The sequence below is a fragment of the Ciconia boyciana genome, chromosome 36 (assembly GCF_034638445.1).
Source record: "Ciconia boyciana chromosome 36, ASM3463844v1, whole genome shotgun sequence".
Classification (NCBI taxonomy): Eukaryota; Metazoa; Chordata; class Aves; order Ciconiiformes; family Ciconiidae; genus Ciconia; species Ciconia boyciana.
The window spans coordinates 808456-825391 of NC_132969.1; the positions used below are offsets into that span (position 1 = coordinate 808456).

Genomic DNA, 16936 nt, shown 5'->3' on the forward strand with positions numbered 1-16936 from the left:
GGTACTGGGAGCGGCCAGGGGACCCCACAGCACTTGTAGGGCGGCCCTGTAGGCCCTCGAGGAGTGGGGAGGAGCTGCAGGGACCCCATAGCACTTGTAGGGCGGCCCTATAGACCCTGTAGCCGTCGTCACGGTGTCACCTTGGGGCACGGTGATGTCCCCCTGATGCTGAATGGTTGCTGGCCGCCGTCCCGGCGTCACTTTGGACGTGGCCGTGTCCCTGTGATGCCAAGCGGCTCGTGGCCACCATCCCGCTGAGACCCCCAGGCCCTTGCAGACGCGGCCGTGTCCTGGCCCCTCCCCGGGGCCACCAAGTCCTGTCCCCCAAGGGGGACCACCCCGTCCCCCAAGTCCTGTCCCCAAACCTGCCCCGTGGTCCCCCGTGTCACTCCGAGGGGTTAATCTCGCCCCCTGTCCCCTCTGTGTCTTCTTCAAGAAGCCTCCGTGTGGGTCCACCACGACGGGCCACGGGGACCCAGACGCCGCCGGTCAGAGGGTGGGACGGGATGTTGGCCAACAGCCGTGGGGCAACAGAGGAAGGCCCCCAAAAGCCTCCTTTCCGCCCCAGGTGGTTCAGCCGTGGTGCGGCCGATGGTTACTCAACGCTGATTGAAGAGTGGGGTGGGGGGCCGTGGGTCGCCGGCGGGGTTCGGGGGTGACAAGGCAGACGGTTGAGAAATGCCTGTGGGAAGACGGAGCGCGATGTTGGCTGGTGGCCCTGAGTCACCGGGAGGTGGTTCCTCCAAAGTGGCGTCTGGTGACAGCCTGCCCCGTGCCTTGTCCCCACCCGTCGGTGACCCTCGGGTGGACCATGGGGCTGGGGAGGTCCCTGGGGGTGCCTCAGGGTGGGGGCTGCTGGCTGGGGTCTGTGGGGAGATGGAGGAAGGGATGGGTGGGTGTTGGAAGGATGGATGGGCGAAGGGAGATGCGGAGACGCTTTGGGGTGGGTGGGTGGATGTACGGATGGAGATGCTGGGGATGGATGGATGGAGATGTTTAGGGATGGACGGATGGACGGATGGACGGATGGAGGTGTTTTGGGGGGCGGATGGAGATTTTGGGGCAAACGGACGGCGGGAGATGTTTGGAGATGTTTGTTTAGAGATGGACGGATGGACGGATGGAGATGTTTGGGGACTGGCAGATGGACAGATAGAGAAGTTTGGAGATGGATGGACGGATGGACGGACACCCCCGCCTGCCTTATCCCACCCTGCCCCCACCCCGGTTCTGCAGTGGGGGGAAGCACCGTCACCGTCACCACAGGAAGGAGGTGGCGAGGGCCCAGCTCCTTCCGCGGTGGGGGATGGGCTCGCATCCCTCTCGGGGTTGGGAAGCTGACATCACCCTGAGGTCACCACCGCTGTGTAAGGCGCCGGCGGCAGCTGGCCGGGTTGTGAAAGCGGACGGGCGTGGGGACAACACCCCAAAATAGGGGTGACCCCCAGCCAGCTGCACCCCAGCACCGGGTAACCCCCACCCTGCAGCTGTGCCCCATCCAGCTGTGCGCCGTGTGGCCATGCCCCATCCAGCTGTGCGCACTGCATGGCTGTACCCCATCCAGCTGTGCGCTGTGGGGCCGTACCCCATCCAGCTGTGCGCACTGCATGGCTGTACCCCATCCAGCTGTGCGCCGTCCGGCTGTACCCCATCCAGCTGTGCGCACTGCATGGCTGTACCCCATCCAGCTGTGCGCTGTGGGGCCGTACCCCATCCAGCTGTGTGCACTGCATGGCTGTACCCCATCCAGCTGTGCGCTGTGGGGCCGTACCCCATCCAGCTGTGTGCACTGCAGAGCTGAACCCTGTCCGGCTGTGCGCACCGTGCGGCCGTACCCCGTCCAGCTGTGCGCCGTCCGGCTGTACCCCGTCCGGCTGTGCAGCGTCCATCTTTCCCTTCCCATCCTTCCTCCTCCTTTGCCCTTTTCTCCCCCCTTTCACCATCTCGCCCTTTCCCCCCCCATTTTTATCTTTTGCCTCCCAAATTCCCGGCCCTCTCCCCCGTCCCCGCCCCACACCCCTTCCTTCCCCTCCCGCCCCGCACCCCCAACTTCTGCTTTGGCCCCCGCTCCCGTCATCCGCTCCTGGCTCCCGACGCGACATGGAGCCCGGGGTTCTGCTCGCCTGCCTGGGCGCAGGTGGGTGTCCGGACGCCGGGGTCCCCTGGGTGGGTGCGGGGTGGCACCCGGACACCGGGGTCCCTCAGGAGGGTGTGGGGCGGCACAGGGACGCTTGGGTCCCCTGGGGTGTGGGGTGTGTGGGGTGGCGCCCGGATGCCTGGGTCCCTCAGGAGGGTGTGGGGCGGCACCTGGACAGCGGGTCCCCTGGGGTGTGGGGTGTGTGGGGCGGCACCTGGACAGCGGGGTCCCCTGAGAGGGTGTGGGGTGTGTGGGGCAGCACCCGGACAGCGGGGTCCCTCAGGATGGTGTGGGGTGGCACCTGGACATCTGGGTCCCCTGGGGTGTGGGGTGTGTGGGGTGGCACCTGGACATCTGGGTCCCCTGGGGTGTGGGGTGTGTGGGGTGGCGCCCGGATGCCTGGGTCCCTCAGGAGGGTGTGGGGTGTGTGGGGTGGCACCTGGACAGTGGGTCCCCTGGGGTGTGGGGTGTGTGGGGCAGCACCCGGACAGCGGGGTCCCTCAGGAGGGTGTGGGGTGGCACAGGGACAGCTTGGGTCCCCTGGGGTGTGGGGTGTGTGGGGTGGCGCCCGGATGCCTGGGTCCCTCAGGAGGGTGTGGGGCGGCACCTGGACAGCGGGTCCCCTGGGGTGTGGGGTGTGTGGGGTGGCACCCCGATGCCTGGGTCCCTCAGGAGGGTGTGGGGTGTGTGGGGTGGCACCTGGACATCTGGGTCCCCTGGGGTGTGGGATGTGTGGGGTGGCGCCCGGATGCCTGGGTCCCTCAGGAGGGTGTGGGGTGTGTGGGGCGGCACCTGGACAGCAGGGTCCCCTGGGGTGTGGGGTGTGTGGGGCAGCACCCGGACAGCGGGGTCCCTCAGGATGGTGTGGGGTGGCACCTGGACAGCGGGGTCCCCTGGGGTGTGGGGTGTGTGGGGTGGCGCCCGGATGCCTGGGTCCCTCAGGAGGGTGTGGGGCGGCACCTGGACAGCAGGGTCCCCTGGGGTGTGGGGTGTGTGGGGCGGCACCCGGACAGCGGGGTCCCCTGTGCCCCCCCGCCCCGCAGTGCTGACCTCCTGCCGCGGCGCCGGGCTGGACGTGGAGATGGTGACGGTCTTTCATGGGGACGCCAGCGGGGCTTTCGGGCAGACCGTGGCCCAGTTTGGCACCACCGACGACGGCGGGTAAGGTGGGGAGGGGCACACTCCAGGGTTGGGGAGGGTGCCCCCAAAACCTCCTCCCACCCCCTTTCCCCCACCCCGACAGGGTCCTCGTGGGTGCCCCATTGCAACGCGGCGCTGTCAACCAGACGGGGATGATTTACCAATGCCAGCACCGCTCGGGGAAGTGCCAGGAGGTCCCCGTCACCGGTGAGCCATCCCCCACCCCCCCCCCCGAAACCGGACGCCTGGGTCCCCGAGGAGGATGGCCTCACCCCGTCTCTCCCTAGGACCCCCAGAGGCCATCAACACGTCCCTGGGGCTAGCGCTGGCCGCTGGAGGCACCGGGGCCCTGGTGAGTATGGTGGGGGCTTGGGTGAGGGCTGGGGGGTGATGGGGTTCACCCCAAAATTAGGCTGACCGGGGCAATGGGGGGGGATTGCACCCTGAAATCGGCCAGTCCAGGGTGGGGTCACGGAGATTGCGCCCGAATTTGGCCCTTTGGGGATGAGACCAAGGAGGTTGCACCCCAAAATTGGTCTTTCTGGGGTGACATCAAGGGGACTGCCCCCCAAAATATGGCCACCCCTGGTGGTGCCCCGGGCATTGCTCCCCACTATCCCCCCATCCTGGGCTCTGCTGATTTCGGGGTCACCCCCCCCCAACCCAGGCGTGCGGCCCCACGGTGCCCCAAGCCTGCGGGGAGAACATCCACCTCAACGGCTTCTGCGTCCTCCTTGACACCAACCTCCAGCAGCTCCAGCGCATCCCAGATGCTCAAGCAGGTATGGGGGGCAGCGGGGGAGGGATGTGTTGGGGACATCCTGGCCCAGGTGACCATGGGGACGTCTCCGTGCTCCCCTCCCCTCCCAGAGTGTCCCAAGCGCTCCTCAGACGTGGTGCTCCTCATCGACGGCTCGGGCAGCATCAGCCCCAGAGAGTTCTTGACGATGAAGACCTTCATCGTGGAGGTGATGAGGCGCTTCAAGGGCACCGACACGCAGGTACCATGCGCCCAGGCGCCGGCGGTGACCCCCCAAATGGCTGTTCGCAAGGGGGTGTCATCTCAGGGGGTTGTCTCCGTTGACGTTGCATGTGGCTCCTTGCAACGAGTGACATTTTGGGCTACTCTTCCCTCTTGGCAATGGGGTGGCATTTTGGGTGGCTGCTACCGTGGCAGTTGTGTCCCCACCAGTGTCTCCCTACATTGTCCCTCCCCTGTCCCCCCCCAGTTTGCTCTCGCCCAGTTCTCCGATATTGTCTTGGCCCACTTTGACTTCAACACCTTCCGGAGGTCCCATGACCCCACCAAGCTACTGAATCAGGTGCAGCAGCTCAGGAGCGTCACCCGCACTGCCTCTGCCATCTGGACAGTCCTGTGAGTCCCGTCCACCCCCACCTCTAGCACCTGTGACCCCCCCACCCCCACCTTGGGGTGAAGGGGCGACCCTCATCATTTGCATCCCCCTTCCCTGGCGCAGGACGCAGATGTTCATCCCTGGCAGGGGGGCCCGAGAAGATGCCAACAAGATCCTCATTGTAATCACAGACGGGCAGAAGTTTAACGACAAGATGGATTACCCAAGTGTCATCCCGTTGGCTGACAAGATGGGGGTCACCCGCTACGCCATCGGGGTGAGGGACCTGCATGCCCAAAGCCATCCACCCACAAGCAACTAGCCATCCCAAACACATCTGTCCATCCAGCCATCCATTTGTCCATCCATCTCCAAATGTCTCCACCCATTCAAACACCCAACCCTTTTTAAACACGGCCATCCATCCACCCATCCCATCCATCTCTAAACATCTCCATCCATCCATCCATCCCCAACATCTCCATCCGTCCATTTCCAAGCATCTCCATCCATCCATCCATCCATCCATCCATCCATCCATCCATCCCTCCCTCTATCTCCAAACATCTCCATCCATCCATCCATCTCCAAACATCTCCATCCATCCGTCCATCTTCAAACACCTCTGGCCATCCGTCCATCTACAAGCATCTCCATCCATCCATCCATCCATCCATCCATCCCTCCCTCTATCTCCAAACATCTCCATCCATCCATCCATCTCCAAACATCTCCATCCATCCATCCATCTTCAAACACCTCTGGCCATCCGTCCATCTACAAGCACCTCCGTTCATCTCCAAACTTCCCTTCATCCATCCACCCATCCATCTCTCTCAAGCATCTCCATCCATCCATCCATCTCCAAACATGTCCAGCCATCCGTCCATCTACAAGCACCTCTGTTCATCTCCAAACCTGGCCATCTGTCCACCCGTGCCCAAACATCTCCATCCATCCACCCACCCATCCATCTCCCGCCACCTCCATCCCTTCTCTTCGTGTCCGTCCATCCCTCCCTCTCCAAACACCCGTCCATCCATCCCTGCTCCCCTCCCCAGACCTCTCTGTCCCTCCATCCGGCCATCCTTCTCTGACCACAGGTGGGCAGCGCCTTCACGGAGCCAAAAGCCGTAGAAGAGCTCCACACCATCGCCTCCAAACCCAGCAAGGACCACGTCTTCCGGGTGGACAACTTTGACGCCCTGCAGGGCATCCAGAACCAGCTGCAGGAGAAGATCTTCGCCATCGAGGGTACCGGGGGGCCGGGGGCGGCTTTGGGGTGGCCGAGGGGGGCAGCCGGTGCCCCCCGCTCACCCCTGCCTCCCCCCAGGCACCCAGTCTGCAGACAGCAGCTCCTTCCAGCTGGAGATGGCCCAGGAGGGCTTCAGCGCCCTGCTCACCCCCGTAAGTGTCCCCCGGCCACCCGCGACCATCCCCACACCCGTGGGGCGTCCCTGCGGCAGGACTGGCTCCTCTCCCCCACCACCGTCCCTCTCCCCGTCTTTGCCGTTGCAGGAGGGGCCCGTGCTGGGAGCGGTGGGCGCCTACGACTGGTCTGGAGGGGTCTTCGTCTACGGCAGGAGCGGGGAGACCACCTTCGTCAACGAGTCCCGGGCTGCCCGGGACATGAACGACGCCTACTTGGGTAAGGGCTGCCTGGGACGGGGACGCACGGGTCCCCACCGGGGTCCCACAGGTGGTGGTGTCCCCTGTGAGGGTCCTGGGGGCGTCCGCGTCCTCGGGAGGGTGCCAGGGACGCGTCAGCGGCCTCACGGGGGCTGCGGGGAGAAGTCCGTGTCCCTGTCGGGGTCGCGGGGACGTCGGCTTCCGCAAGGGTCTTGGGGATGTCGGTGTCCTCGGGAGGTTCCCCACGTGGGGCTGGGGACAGTGCGTTCCCATGAGGTCCTTGGGGACATCAGGCCCCGGCGAGGGTCCCCACAAGCGGGCTGGGGACATCGGCGTCCTCACAGGTGTCTCGGGGACGCCAGGTCCTCGCGCGCGTCCCCGCGAGAGTCCTGGGGACGTCAGCGTCCTCCCAGTGTTCCTGGGGACACCGGTGTCCCCATGAGGACCTGGGGGACGTCGGTGCCCCCAGGAGGTCCCGGGGCCGTCGGCATCCCCACGCGGCTCCTGGGGCCGCCGGCACCCCCGGCAGGGTCCCCCGCTGACCCCCGCTGTGACCAGGCTACGCGGCCGAGTCCCTGTCCCTGGAGGGCAGCCGGGCACTGGCGCTGGGGGCCCCCCGCTACCGCCACGTCGGCCGCCTCCTCCTCTTCCGCCTCCGCGGCCCCCGGGCTGCCTGGGAGCTCGTGGCCGACGCCACGGGGACGCAGGTAACGGCGGGGACGCGGGGAGGGGACGGGGGGGTGCCGGGGGAGGGGGAGCCCCCGGCCAGCCCCACGGCCGCTTCTCCCCGCAGGTGGGCTCCTACTTCGGGGCGTCCCTGTGCGCCCTGGACGCCGACGGGGACGGCTCGGCCGAGGTGGTGCTGGCGGGGGCCCCCATGTTCTACGGGGCTGGCAGCGGGGGCCGCGTGGCCGTCTGCACCCTGAGGCCGAAGGTAGGGGACCCCCAGCCCACCCCACCCCACCCCGCTCGCCCCAGGGCGGGCAGAGGGGGCACCCAGCACCTCGTTCCCCCCAGGGCGGCCGGCTGCCGTGCCAGCAGACGCTGCAGGGACAGCCCGGCCACCCCTTGGGGCGCTTTGGGGCCAGCCTGGCTCGCCTGGGCGACGTGGATGGGGACCGGTGGCCCGACGTGGCCGTGGGGGCGCCGCTGGAGGACGAGGAGCGGGGGGCCGTCTACATCTTCCGCGGAAAGCGGGGCGGCGTCGCCTCCCAGTACAGCCAGGTGAGACCCCCACCCCTGGTCCCGGGGGTGGGGATGTCCCAGGCCACGGGTGCCTGCTGGGTGACGGAGAGGTCTCGGGCGGTGGGGACCTCCTCGGTGCTGGAGAAACCTTGGATGCCGGAGACGTCCTGGGCGATGGAGATGTCCTGGATGACGGAGACGTCCTGCGTGCTGGAGATGTCTTGGGTGGTGGAGACACCTTGGGTGCTGGAGATGTCTTGGGTGGTGGAGGCACCTGGGGTGCTGGAGGCATCTTGGGTGGTGGAGAGGTCCTGGGTGCTGGAGGCATCTTGGGTGCTGGAGGCATCTTGGGTGGTGGAGATGTCTTGGATGCTGGAGGCATCTTGGGTGCTGGAGATGTCTTGGGTGGTGGAGAGGTCCTGGGTGCTGGAGGCGTCTTGGGTGCTGGAGGCATCGTGGGTGCTGGAGGCATCGTGGGGTGCTGGAGGCATCGTGGGTGATGAAGGCGTCTTACGTGCTGGAGGTGCTCCAGGTGCCCCAATGTCCTGGAAGCTGGAGACGCTCCAGTTCCTGAAGATGTCCCAGGTGCTGGGAACATCTCGGGTGCCAGAGACGTCTCACCTGCTCGGGTGCCTCTGTCTCCCCCAGCGCATCTCGGGTGCCCGGTTCTCCAGCGGGCCACGCTATTTCGGCCAGGCCATCAGCGGTGGCCAGGACCTGACGGGGGACAGGCTGCCGGACGTGGCCGTGGGCGCCCAGGGACAGGTCCTGCTGCTCAGGTGCGCCCGGGGGACCCACCTGGCACCTTCCTCGGCCTGGAGGATGCGGTGGCCGCCACCAGTCCCCTTCCGGTCGTCCCCACCAGGTCCCAGCCGCTGCTCAAGGTCCGCGTGACGGTGGCTTTCCAGCCCCAGGAGATCCCTGCGGCCGCCTTTGACTGTCAGGAGGAGGAAGCGCTCAAGGGGGAAGTGGCCAAGGCCAAGATCTGCTTCCTCAGCACCAAGAAAACCCTCGATAACTTTGGTGAGGCCTCCCAGATGTCCGCCTGGACCCCAAAGCATCCGCAGGTGTCCCCGAGACCCCCCAGAAGTGTACATGGACCCCCCAAACCCCCTCCCCGTGTTCTCAAGGCCCCCAGAAGTCCATCTGTCCTCCCAAAGCCCCTCCAGGTATCCCCCAAGACCCCCAGACGTCCCCGTGGCCTCCTAAATCCCCTCCAGGTGTCCCCAAGACCCGCCAGAAGCCTGTCGGCCTCCCAGAGCTCCTCCGGACGTCTGCCAACCCCGCAGATCTCCGTCTGCCCTCCCAGAGCCCCCCAGACGTGCTCGAGATCCCCAGTCCCCTCCAGACGTCCCGCAGGTCCCCCAGAAGTCCGCGTGCCCTCCTAAGCCACCTCCTGCTGGCCTCCAGCCCCTCCAAAATCCGCCTGGCTCCCCATCTCCCCTTTCCCTCGTCCTGGGGGCTGCCAGAGACCCCGCCCGCCCGCCCACCTTCCCCTCCCTTTCCGTGCAGGCAGACAACTTTCCACCACCCTCCGGTACCAGGCGGCCCTGGACCCCGGCCGGGCAATGGCCCGGGCTGTCTTTGCCGGCAGCGCCGCCGTCCGCAACGGGACCCTCCAGCTGGGCGTGGGGCAGAGGTGCGAGACCTTCGCCATCGCCTTCACGGTGGGTGTTGGGAAAGGCCCCGGCGGGGCGGGGCGGGGGTCCGCCAGACCCCCGCGGCACCAGCCTGGGGGACGCGGCCGTCTCTCCGTGCCGGCAGGGGTGCCCACGGGACACGCTGGCCCCCCTGGTGCTGCGCCTCACCTACGATGCCACGGGGGACCCCATCGCGGTGGCCGGGGGCCTGCGGCCAGCCTTGAGCGAGGACTCGGAGATGGTGGCTGTGGGCACGGTAGGGGCTGGGGGGCACCCCACGGCGGCGGCATTGAGGGGGAGCAGTGGGGGGTGTAGGGTTGGGGGGTGTGGAGGGACGGAGGGATGGCGGGAGAGGTGGGATGGACGGAGGGAGGGACGGACGGAAGGATGGTTGGATGGATGGGAGGGAGGAGAGAGCGACGGAGGGATGGACAGAAGGATGGTTGGATGGATGGATGGATGGGAGGGAGGGAGGAGAGAGGGATGGAGGGATGGAAGGAGAGGTGGGATGGACGGAGGGAGGGACGGATGGAAGGATGGTTGGATGGATGGGAGGGAGGAGGGAGCAACGGAGGGATGGACAGAAGGATGGTTGGATGGATGGATGGGAGGGAGGGAGGAGAGAGGGATGGAGGGATGGAAGGAGAGGTGGGGTGGACGGAGGGAGGGACGGGCGGAAGGATGGTTGGATGGATGGGAGGGAGGAGAGAGGGACGGAGGGATGGAAGGAGAGGTGGGATGGAGGGAAGGAGAAGAGGAAGGAAGGACAGATGGATTCGGGGACAGAAGGGAGGTGGGATGGATGGACGGCAGGGAGGATGGGAGGAACCAAGGCAAGATGGGCGGAAGGCAGGAGGGACAGACGCATGGACAGAAGGGAGGAAGGACAGAAGGATGGAGGGACAGGTGGGTAGAGGGGTGGGAGGAAGGAACGACACAAGGACTGACGGGAGGACGGAGACGTGGAAGGACATCTGTGCGTGGGGAGGGCTGGAAGGACCAAGGAGAGCCAGGGTGGGTGGGCAGACGGACAGACGGCTGGCTGAGGGGTGGGGGGACGAAGGAGAGGAAGGGCGGACAGCCAGCCAGCTGGCCAGGGGACGGACGGACGAAGCATCTCTTCAGCTGCCCTTCGAGAAGAACTGCGGCGCCGACAACATCTGCGTCGACGACCTCCAGATCTCCTTCAACTTCTCGGGGTAGGCACCCCCGTTCCCATGTCGGGGGACACCCGCGGGTGCCAGGGTCCGCTCCCACCTGCCCCCACCCGCCCTGTCCCCCGTCAGGCTGGAAACCGTCGTGGTGGGGGTGACCGACGTGGTGGACATCACCGTCACCCTCCGCAACCGCGGGGAGGACTCGTACGGGGCCACCGTCCAGCTGCATCACGCTGAGGCCCTCTCCTACCGCAAGGCCGTGGTGCTCCAGGTACCCCCACCCTCGCCGATCCCCCCAAATTCCTTCAGAGCCCCGAAGACCCCCCAGAAGTCCCCAAGACCCTCCAGAAGTTCATTTGGCCTCCTAAAGCCCTTCCGGATGCCCTCAAGACCGTCTACAAGTTCGTGTGGATGCCCAGCTCTCCTCCACATGTCCTCAAGATTCCCTAGAAGTCCGTGTGGCCTCCTGAACGCCCCCAGATGTCCTCTAGACCCCTAGAAGTCCATGTAGCCCATCAAACCCCCTTCCAGATGTCCTCAAGACCCACCCAAAGCCCTTCCAGATGTCCTCAAGACCCCCCAAACAGTCTCCAGACGAGCTCAACACCCCCAAAAGTCCATCTGGTCTCCAAAACCGCCCCAAATGTCCTCTAGACCCCTAGAAGCCCATGTAGCCCATCAAACCCTCTCCAGCTGTCCTCAAGACTCACCCAAAGCCCTTCCAGATGTCCTCAAGACCCCCCAAACAGTCTCCAGACGAGCTCAACACCCCCAAAAGTCCCTCTGGTCTCCAAAACCCCCCAGATGTCCTCTAGACCCCTAGAAGCCCATGTAGCCCATCAAACCCTCTCCAGATGTCCTCAAGACCCACCCAAAGCCCTTCCAGGTGTCCTCAAGACCCCCCAAACAGTCTCCAGACGAGCTCAACACCCCCAAAAGTCCCTCTGGTCTCCAAAACCCCCCCAGATGTCCTCTAGACCCCTAGAAGCCCATGTAGCCCATCAAACCCCCTCCAGATGTCCTCAAGACCCACCCAAAGCCCTTCCAGGTGTCCTCAAGACCCCCCAAACAGTCTCCAGACGAGCTCAACACCCCCAAAAGTCCCTCTGGTCTCCAAAACCCCCCAGATGTCCTCTAGACCCCTAGAAGCCCATGTAGCCCATCAAAGCCTCTCCAGATGTCCTCAAGACCCACCCAAAGCCCTTCCAGGTGTCCTCAAGGCCCCCAAACAGTCTCCAGACGAGCTCAACACCCCCAAAAGTCCCTCTGGTCTCCAAAACCCCCCAGATGTCCTCTAGACCCCTAGAAGCCCATGTAGCCCATCAAAGCCTCTCCAGATGTCCTCAAGACCTCCCAGATATCCCTCTGCCCACCCAAAGGCCTTCCAGATGTCCCCCAAGCCCTCCAGAAGCCCGCGTGGCCTCCTAAACCCTCCCAGGTGTCCTCAAGACCCTCCAGAAGCTCACGTGGCCCCGGCCCTCCTCCAGACGTCCCCTGCCCCCCGACGTTGCCTTGCCCTCCCCGGTCCCCAGCCCTGACACCCCCCCGGGCGTTCCCAGTCCTCCAGGAGGTCCCCGTCCCTGCGCTGCAACTCGGGGCCGGCAGCGGGCCGCGGCGCAGGACCCTCTGCCTCGTCGACCACCCCATCTTCCGCCCCGGCACCGAGGTAGGGGGGTCCCCGGCGTCCCCACGTCCCCCCAGCCCGCTCGGGCGCTGGGGGACGGTCGCCGAGAGCCGGGCTGGGGGGTGGCACCCGGGCGTCCCGTCCCGCAGGTGGTGTTCACCGTCACCCTGGACGTACCGAGCGGCGCGGAGCTGGGGGGCGCGTTGGAGGTGGTGGCCAACGCCAGCAGGTGAGGGCCGGGGCGCGGGGGCGGGGGGCGGGCAGCGGCGGGGCGAGGCGACCGAGTGACGCCCCCCGCCGCAGCGACAACGGGCTGTCGGGCGGCCGGGAGCAGCGCGCCGAGATCCCGGTGAAGTACGGCGTCTTCCTCGCCCTCACCAGGTAGGGGATGCCACCTCCCGGGGCCGCCCCCCGCCCCGGCCCCGGGGTGCCACCAGCCCCCGTCCCTCTCCGCAGCGCGCCCCTCCGCGCGTCCCCACCGTGTCCCCTCCCGTCCCCACCAGCGCCCCGGACTCCACCAAGTACGTCAACGTCTCGACCCGCGCGGGGGCCCCCGCCAGCGCCCCCGTCGCCCACCGCTACGAGGTGAGGGGCGCGGGGAGGAGGGGGGTCCCGGACGCCTCCCGTCCCCACCGTCCGTCCCCACCGTCCCCCTCCCCGCGGCAGGTGAAGATCTTGGGCCAGCGGGGCCTCCCCATCAACGTCACCTTCCTGGTCCCCACGGCCCTGGGGGGGACCCCGCTGTGGGAGAAGGTGGAGGTGACCCCCGAGCAGGTAACGGCCCCCGCCAGCCGCCCCCCAGAACGGGGGCGGCCCCCCAGAACGGGGGGGGCCCGGAGCTGGGGTCCCCACACCTGCCCCCCCAGCAGGAGCTGGTGCAGTGCCGGGCGGTGGCCGAGCACCCGGGGGTCCCCGACGCCGGCCGGCGGCTGCGCGACCACGCTGTGCTGGTGAGTGCCGGCCCCGGGGCCGCGGGGCAGGGGGTGCCCCGGGCTGTCCCCCAGAGCCACCCCCCGGCACCCGCACCGCCCCCACGCCGCCCGGAACACCCCAAAACCTCCCCCCCAGGGCTGCGCCGTGGCCGCCTGCCAGGAGCTGCAGTGCCGCGTCCGGGAGCTGGAGCCCCCCCGGGCCCTGGGCTTCAGCCTCGGGGGGAGCCTGGCCCTGGGCTGGGTGGCAACGGTAAGGGGCAGCCGGGGGCGGCCGGGGGGCAGCCGGGCGGCGGGGCTGGCGGCCGTGCCCCGTGCCCCGCGGCCGCCCCACGGCCGCCCCACGGCTGCCCGCGTGTCCCCCCGCCCCAGACCCAGCAGCCCAAGGTGGTCGTGCAGAGCTCGGCCCGGCTCGTCTACGACGTGGGGCGCTACTGGAACAGCGGGGGGCCCAGCTCCAGGTGCGCTGGACCCCGGGTCCGGGGGTGCACATTGGGGTGGGGTGGGGTCCCGGACGCCCGGGTCCGTGGGGGTGGGGGGGTCCTGGAGCCCTCGGTCCGTGGGGGTGGTGGGGTGGGGGTCCCTGATGTCTGGGTCTGTGGGGCACATTGGGGTGGGGTGGGGTCCCGGATGCCAGGGTCCGTGGGGGGCAGTGGGGTGGGGTGGGGTCCCAGACCCCCGGGTCTGTGGGGGCGGTGGGGTGGGGGTCCCGGATGCCTGGGTCCATGGGGGACATTGGGATGGGGTGGGGGTCCTGGACCCTGGGTCTGTGGGGTACCTTGGAGTGGGGTGGGGTTCTGGACCCCGGGTCTGTGGGGTACATTGGGGTGAGGTGGGGTCCCGGACCCCTGGGTCTGTGGGGGGCGGTGGGGTGGGGTCCCGGATGCCTGGGTCCATGGGGGACATTGGGGTGGGGGTCCTGGACCCTGGGTCTGTGGGGTACCTTGGGGTGGGGTGGGGTTCTGGACCCCTCGGTCCGTGGGGGCAGTGGGGTGGGGGTCCTGGACCCTGGGTCTGTGGGGTACCTTGGGGTGGGGTGGGGGTCCCGGACCCCGGGTCTGTGGGGTACATTGGGGTGAGGTGGGGTCCCGGACCCCTGGGTCTGTGGGGGCAGTGGGGTGGGGGTCCCGGATGCCTGGGTCCATGGGGGACATTGGGGTGGGGTGGGGTCCTGGACCCTGGGTCTGTGGGGTACCTTGGGGTGGGGTGGGGTTCTGGACCCCTCGGTCCATGGGGGGCAGTGGGGTGGGGGTCCTGGATGCCTGGGTCCATGGGGCACATTGGGGTGGGGTGGGGTCCTGGACCCCTGGGTGTGTGGGGGTGGTGGGGTGGGGGTCCCTGATGTCTGGGTCTGTGGGGATGGGGGTTGTGGGGGTCCCGGATGCCTGGATCCGTGGGGGCAGTGGGGTGGGGTGGGGCTCCCAGACCCCTCGGTCTGTGGGGCACATTGGGGTGGGGTGGGGTCCTGGGCCCCTGGGTCCGCCGTGGGGCAGTGGGGTGGGGGCCGGACGCCTGGGTCCCCCGGCCAGCCCCCCCCCGCAGGTGCAGACGGAGGTGGAGCGCCTGGAGACCCCCGACCCGCTGCCCCTCATCCTGGGGGGCACCGTGGGGGGGCTCGTCCTGCTGGGCCTGCTGGCTCTGGTGCTCTACAAGGTGAGGGGCGGGGCCCGGGAGAGCCCCGCCCACAGCGGTGGGGCGGGGCCTCCTCCCCTCCCCCACCCCGGGCTCATCCCCTCCCCCCTCCTCTCCCTTCCTCTCCCCTCCCCTCCCCCCAGGTGGGTTTCTTCAAGCGCCGCTACAAGGAGCTGATGGAGGGCGACGGGAGCCCCACGGCCCCCCTGGGTGACCCCCAGGGCTGAGGCGGCCCCCGGATGCCGGGGTCCCCCGGGGGAGGGAGGGGGGGACGACAAGGGGGCGTCCGGACGCCCGGGTTCACTCTGGGCCCCCCCTCATTAAATGTCCGAAGTCCCCCTCTCTCGGTGTCTGCTATGGGGCCTGGACCCCTGGGTCCGCCGTGGGGCAGGGCTGGAGGAGGCAGACGGGGCAGGTTCAGGGCGTTTATTGCTGTGGGGGGCCGGGGGGGGACCCTATTTCTCGTAGCCCGTGGGCAGGGGGTTGGTGCGGGGATTGTGGAAGAGCGTGTGGTTTCCGTCACCCCACGGGAACGGCTGTGGGGAGGGAGAGGGAGACGGGGTCAGCGGCATCAGCCCCTGGGCCCATCCACCCTGGCATCAGGCCTTCCCCACCCCATATCCTCCCCATAGGGCCCGTCTACCATGGCATCAGACCTTCCCCACCCTGTATCCACCCCATAGGGCCCATCTACCCCAGCGTCAGGCCTTCCCCACGCATTAGGGGCCCATCTACCCTGGCATCAGGCCTTCCCCACCCCGTATCCACCCCATAGGGCCCATCTACCCCAGCGTCAGGCCTTCCCCACGCATTAGGGGCCCATCTACCCTGGCATCAGGCCTTCCCCACCCCATATCCACCCCACAGGGCCCATCCACCCTGGCATCAGGCCTTCCCCACCCCATATCCGCCCCATAGGGCCCATCTACCCTGGCGTCAGGCTTTCCCCACCCCATAGGGCCCATCTGCCCCGGCATCAGGCCGTGCCCCCATACCTTGGTGCGGATGCGGAGGTGGTGGTACGGCACGAACTTGGGGGGCCGGCGGCCGTGCCGGCGCTGCTCCAGCCAGGCGTTGAGCATGCAGACCCCCACCGCCGGCAGCGCCACCAGGAACGACAGCGCCCGCCATGTCCGACCTGCCCCACAGGCGCCGTGGGGCCAGGGCACCCCAAACCCACTCCCCTCCCCCCCCAAAGGTCCCGGTACACCCCGAGGTGTCACCTGGTGCACCCCAAAAGACCCCCCGGGTACCCCTGGGTCCACGTCACCCGATAATGCCCCAAAATGCCCCAAAAAAACAATGCGCCATCCCCCCTTCCCCCCCAAAACACCCCGTGGGCCCCCAAACCACCCCAAATACACTCGCTACACCCCAAAACACCCTGCAACCACCGGAGACATCCTGTAGCACCCCGAAACACCCCAAAACAGCTCCAAAACACCCGATACAGCCCCAAAACACCCCAAATCCACCGGAGACATCCTACAGCACCCCGAAACACCTGATACACCCCAAAACAGCCCCAAAATACCCAATACTGCCCAGTTCCACCCTAATGCATCCCCAAAACACCTGAACCTCACCCCCAAAACACCCAATATCACCCAATACATCCCCCAAGGCCCCCAAAACTACCAGAGACCCCAAAACACCCCATACAGCCCCAATACCACCCAAAACACCCCAGAACCATACAATGCACCCTGATATCACCCAATACATCCCCCCAACACCCCCAAAACTACCAGAGACACCCCAAAACACCCCATGCAGCCCCAATACTACCCAAAACACCCCAAACCATACAATGCCACCCCAATACCACCCCAAAACACCCCAAAACCCCCAGATACACCCCTATACCAACCAAAACACCCCAATATCAGCCAAAACCAGCCCAAAACACCTGATACGACCCAAATACCACCCAAAACACCACAAAACCACCCAATACACCCCAATATCACCCAATACATCCCCCCAAGGCCCCCAAAACTACCAGAGACACCCCAAAACACCCCATGCAGCCCCAATACCACCCAAAACACGCCAAAACCACACAATGCCACCCCAAACCCGCCACATGCAGCCCCAATACCGCCTGAAACACCCCAAAACCACATGATACACCCCAAAAACACCCCAAACCAGCAGATACAGCCCCAGTACTACCCAAACCCACACAATACACCCCAAACCACCCCAAACCACCCGATACAGCCCCCATACCACCCAAACCACCCGATACACCCTGATACCACCCAAAACCACCCCAAAACACCTGACACAGACCCCCAAGCCACCCCAAAACCCTCCTGATACGCCCCAAAACCACCCCACACGTGCTGTCGGCCCCCCAAACGACCCCCGCCCCCGGACCTCCGGCAGCACCGGCGTGGGCCCCGGCAGCGGAGGCCAGGGCCCGCCGTGGGGCAGCCCCCCAGGCGAGCATGGTGACGGCGAAGGGCGACTGACCGCCCGGGGGTCACCTCGGCCCCACGGCGG

At 67.1% G+C, this 16936-nt stretch overlaps 2 protein-coding genes across 2 annotated transcripts; one reads left to right on the plus strand and one right to left on the minus strand.

Moving 5' to 3' along the window:
* The first annotated feature begins 1884 nt into the window (after positions 1-1884).
* Positions 1885-14760, plus strand: LOC140645659 (integrin alpha-M-like). The gene is made up of 30 exons (XM_072849106.1): positions 1885-2137; positions 3181-3298; positions 3381-3484; positions 3565-3629; positions 3945-4059; positions 4148-4278; positions 4507-4652; positions 4756-4909; positions 5736-5886; positions 5966-6039; positions 6151-6280; positions 6820-6968; positions 7055-7195; positions 7279-7485; positions 8095-8225; positions 8312-8469; positions 8959-9113; positions 9211-9342; positions 10212-10285; positions 10373-10514; positions 11803-11851; positions 11910-12096; positions 12171-12248; positions 12371-12452; positions 12534-12641; positions 12734-12817; positions 12936-13049; positions 13169-13257; positions 14200-14449; positions 14572-14760. The coding sequence occupies exons 1-30, from the start codon at positions 2101-2103 to the stop codon at positions 14653-14655; spliced, it is 3639 nt and encodes a 1212-aa protein (XP_072705207.1). The 5' UTR covers positions 1885-2100; the 3' UTR covers positions 14656-14760.
* An 83-nt stretch (positions 14761-14843) lies between these two features.
* Positions 14844-16929, minus strand: COX6A2 (cytochrome c oxidase subunit 6A2). Its single transcript, XM_072849113.1, has 3 exons — positions 16811-16929; positions 15424-15566; positions 14844-14964 (listed from the first exon to the last, which is right to left on the minus strand). The coding sequence occupies exons 1-3, from the start codon at positions 16881-16883 to the stop codon at positions 14884-14886; spliced, it is 297 nt and encodes a 98-aa protein (XP_072705214.1). The 5' UTR covers positions 16884-16929; the 3' UTR covers positions 14844-14883.
* Between the last annotated feature and the right edge of the window lie 7 nt (positions 16930-16936).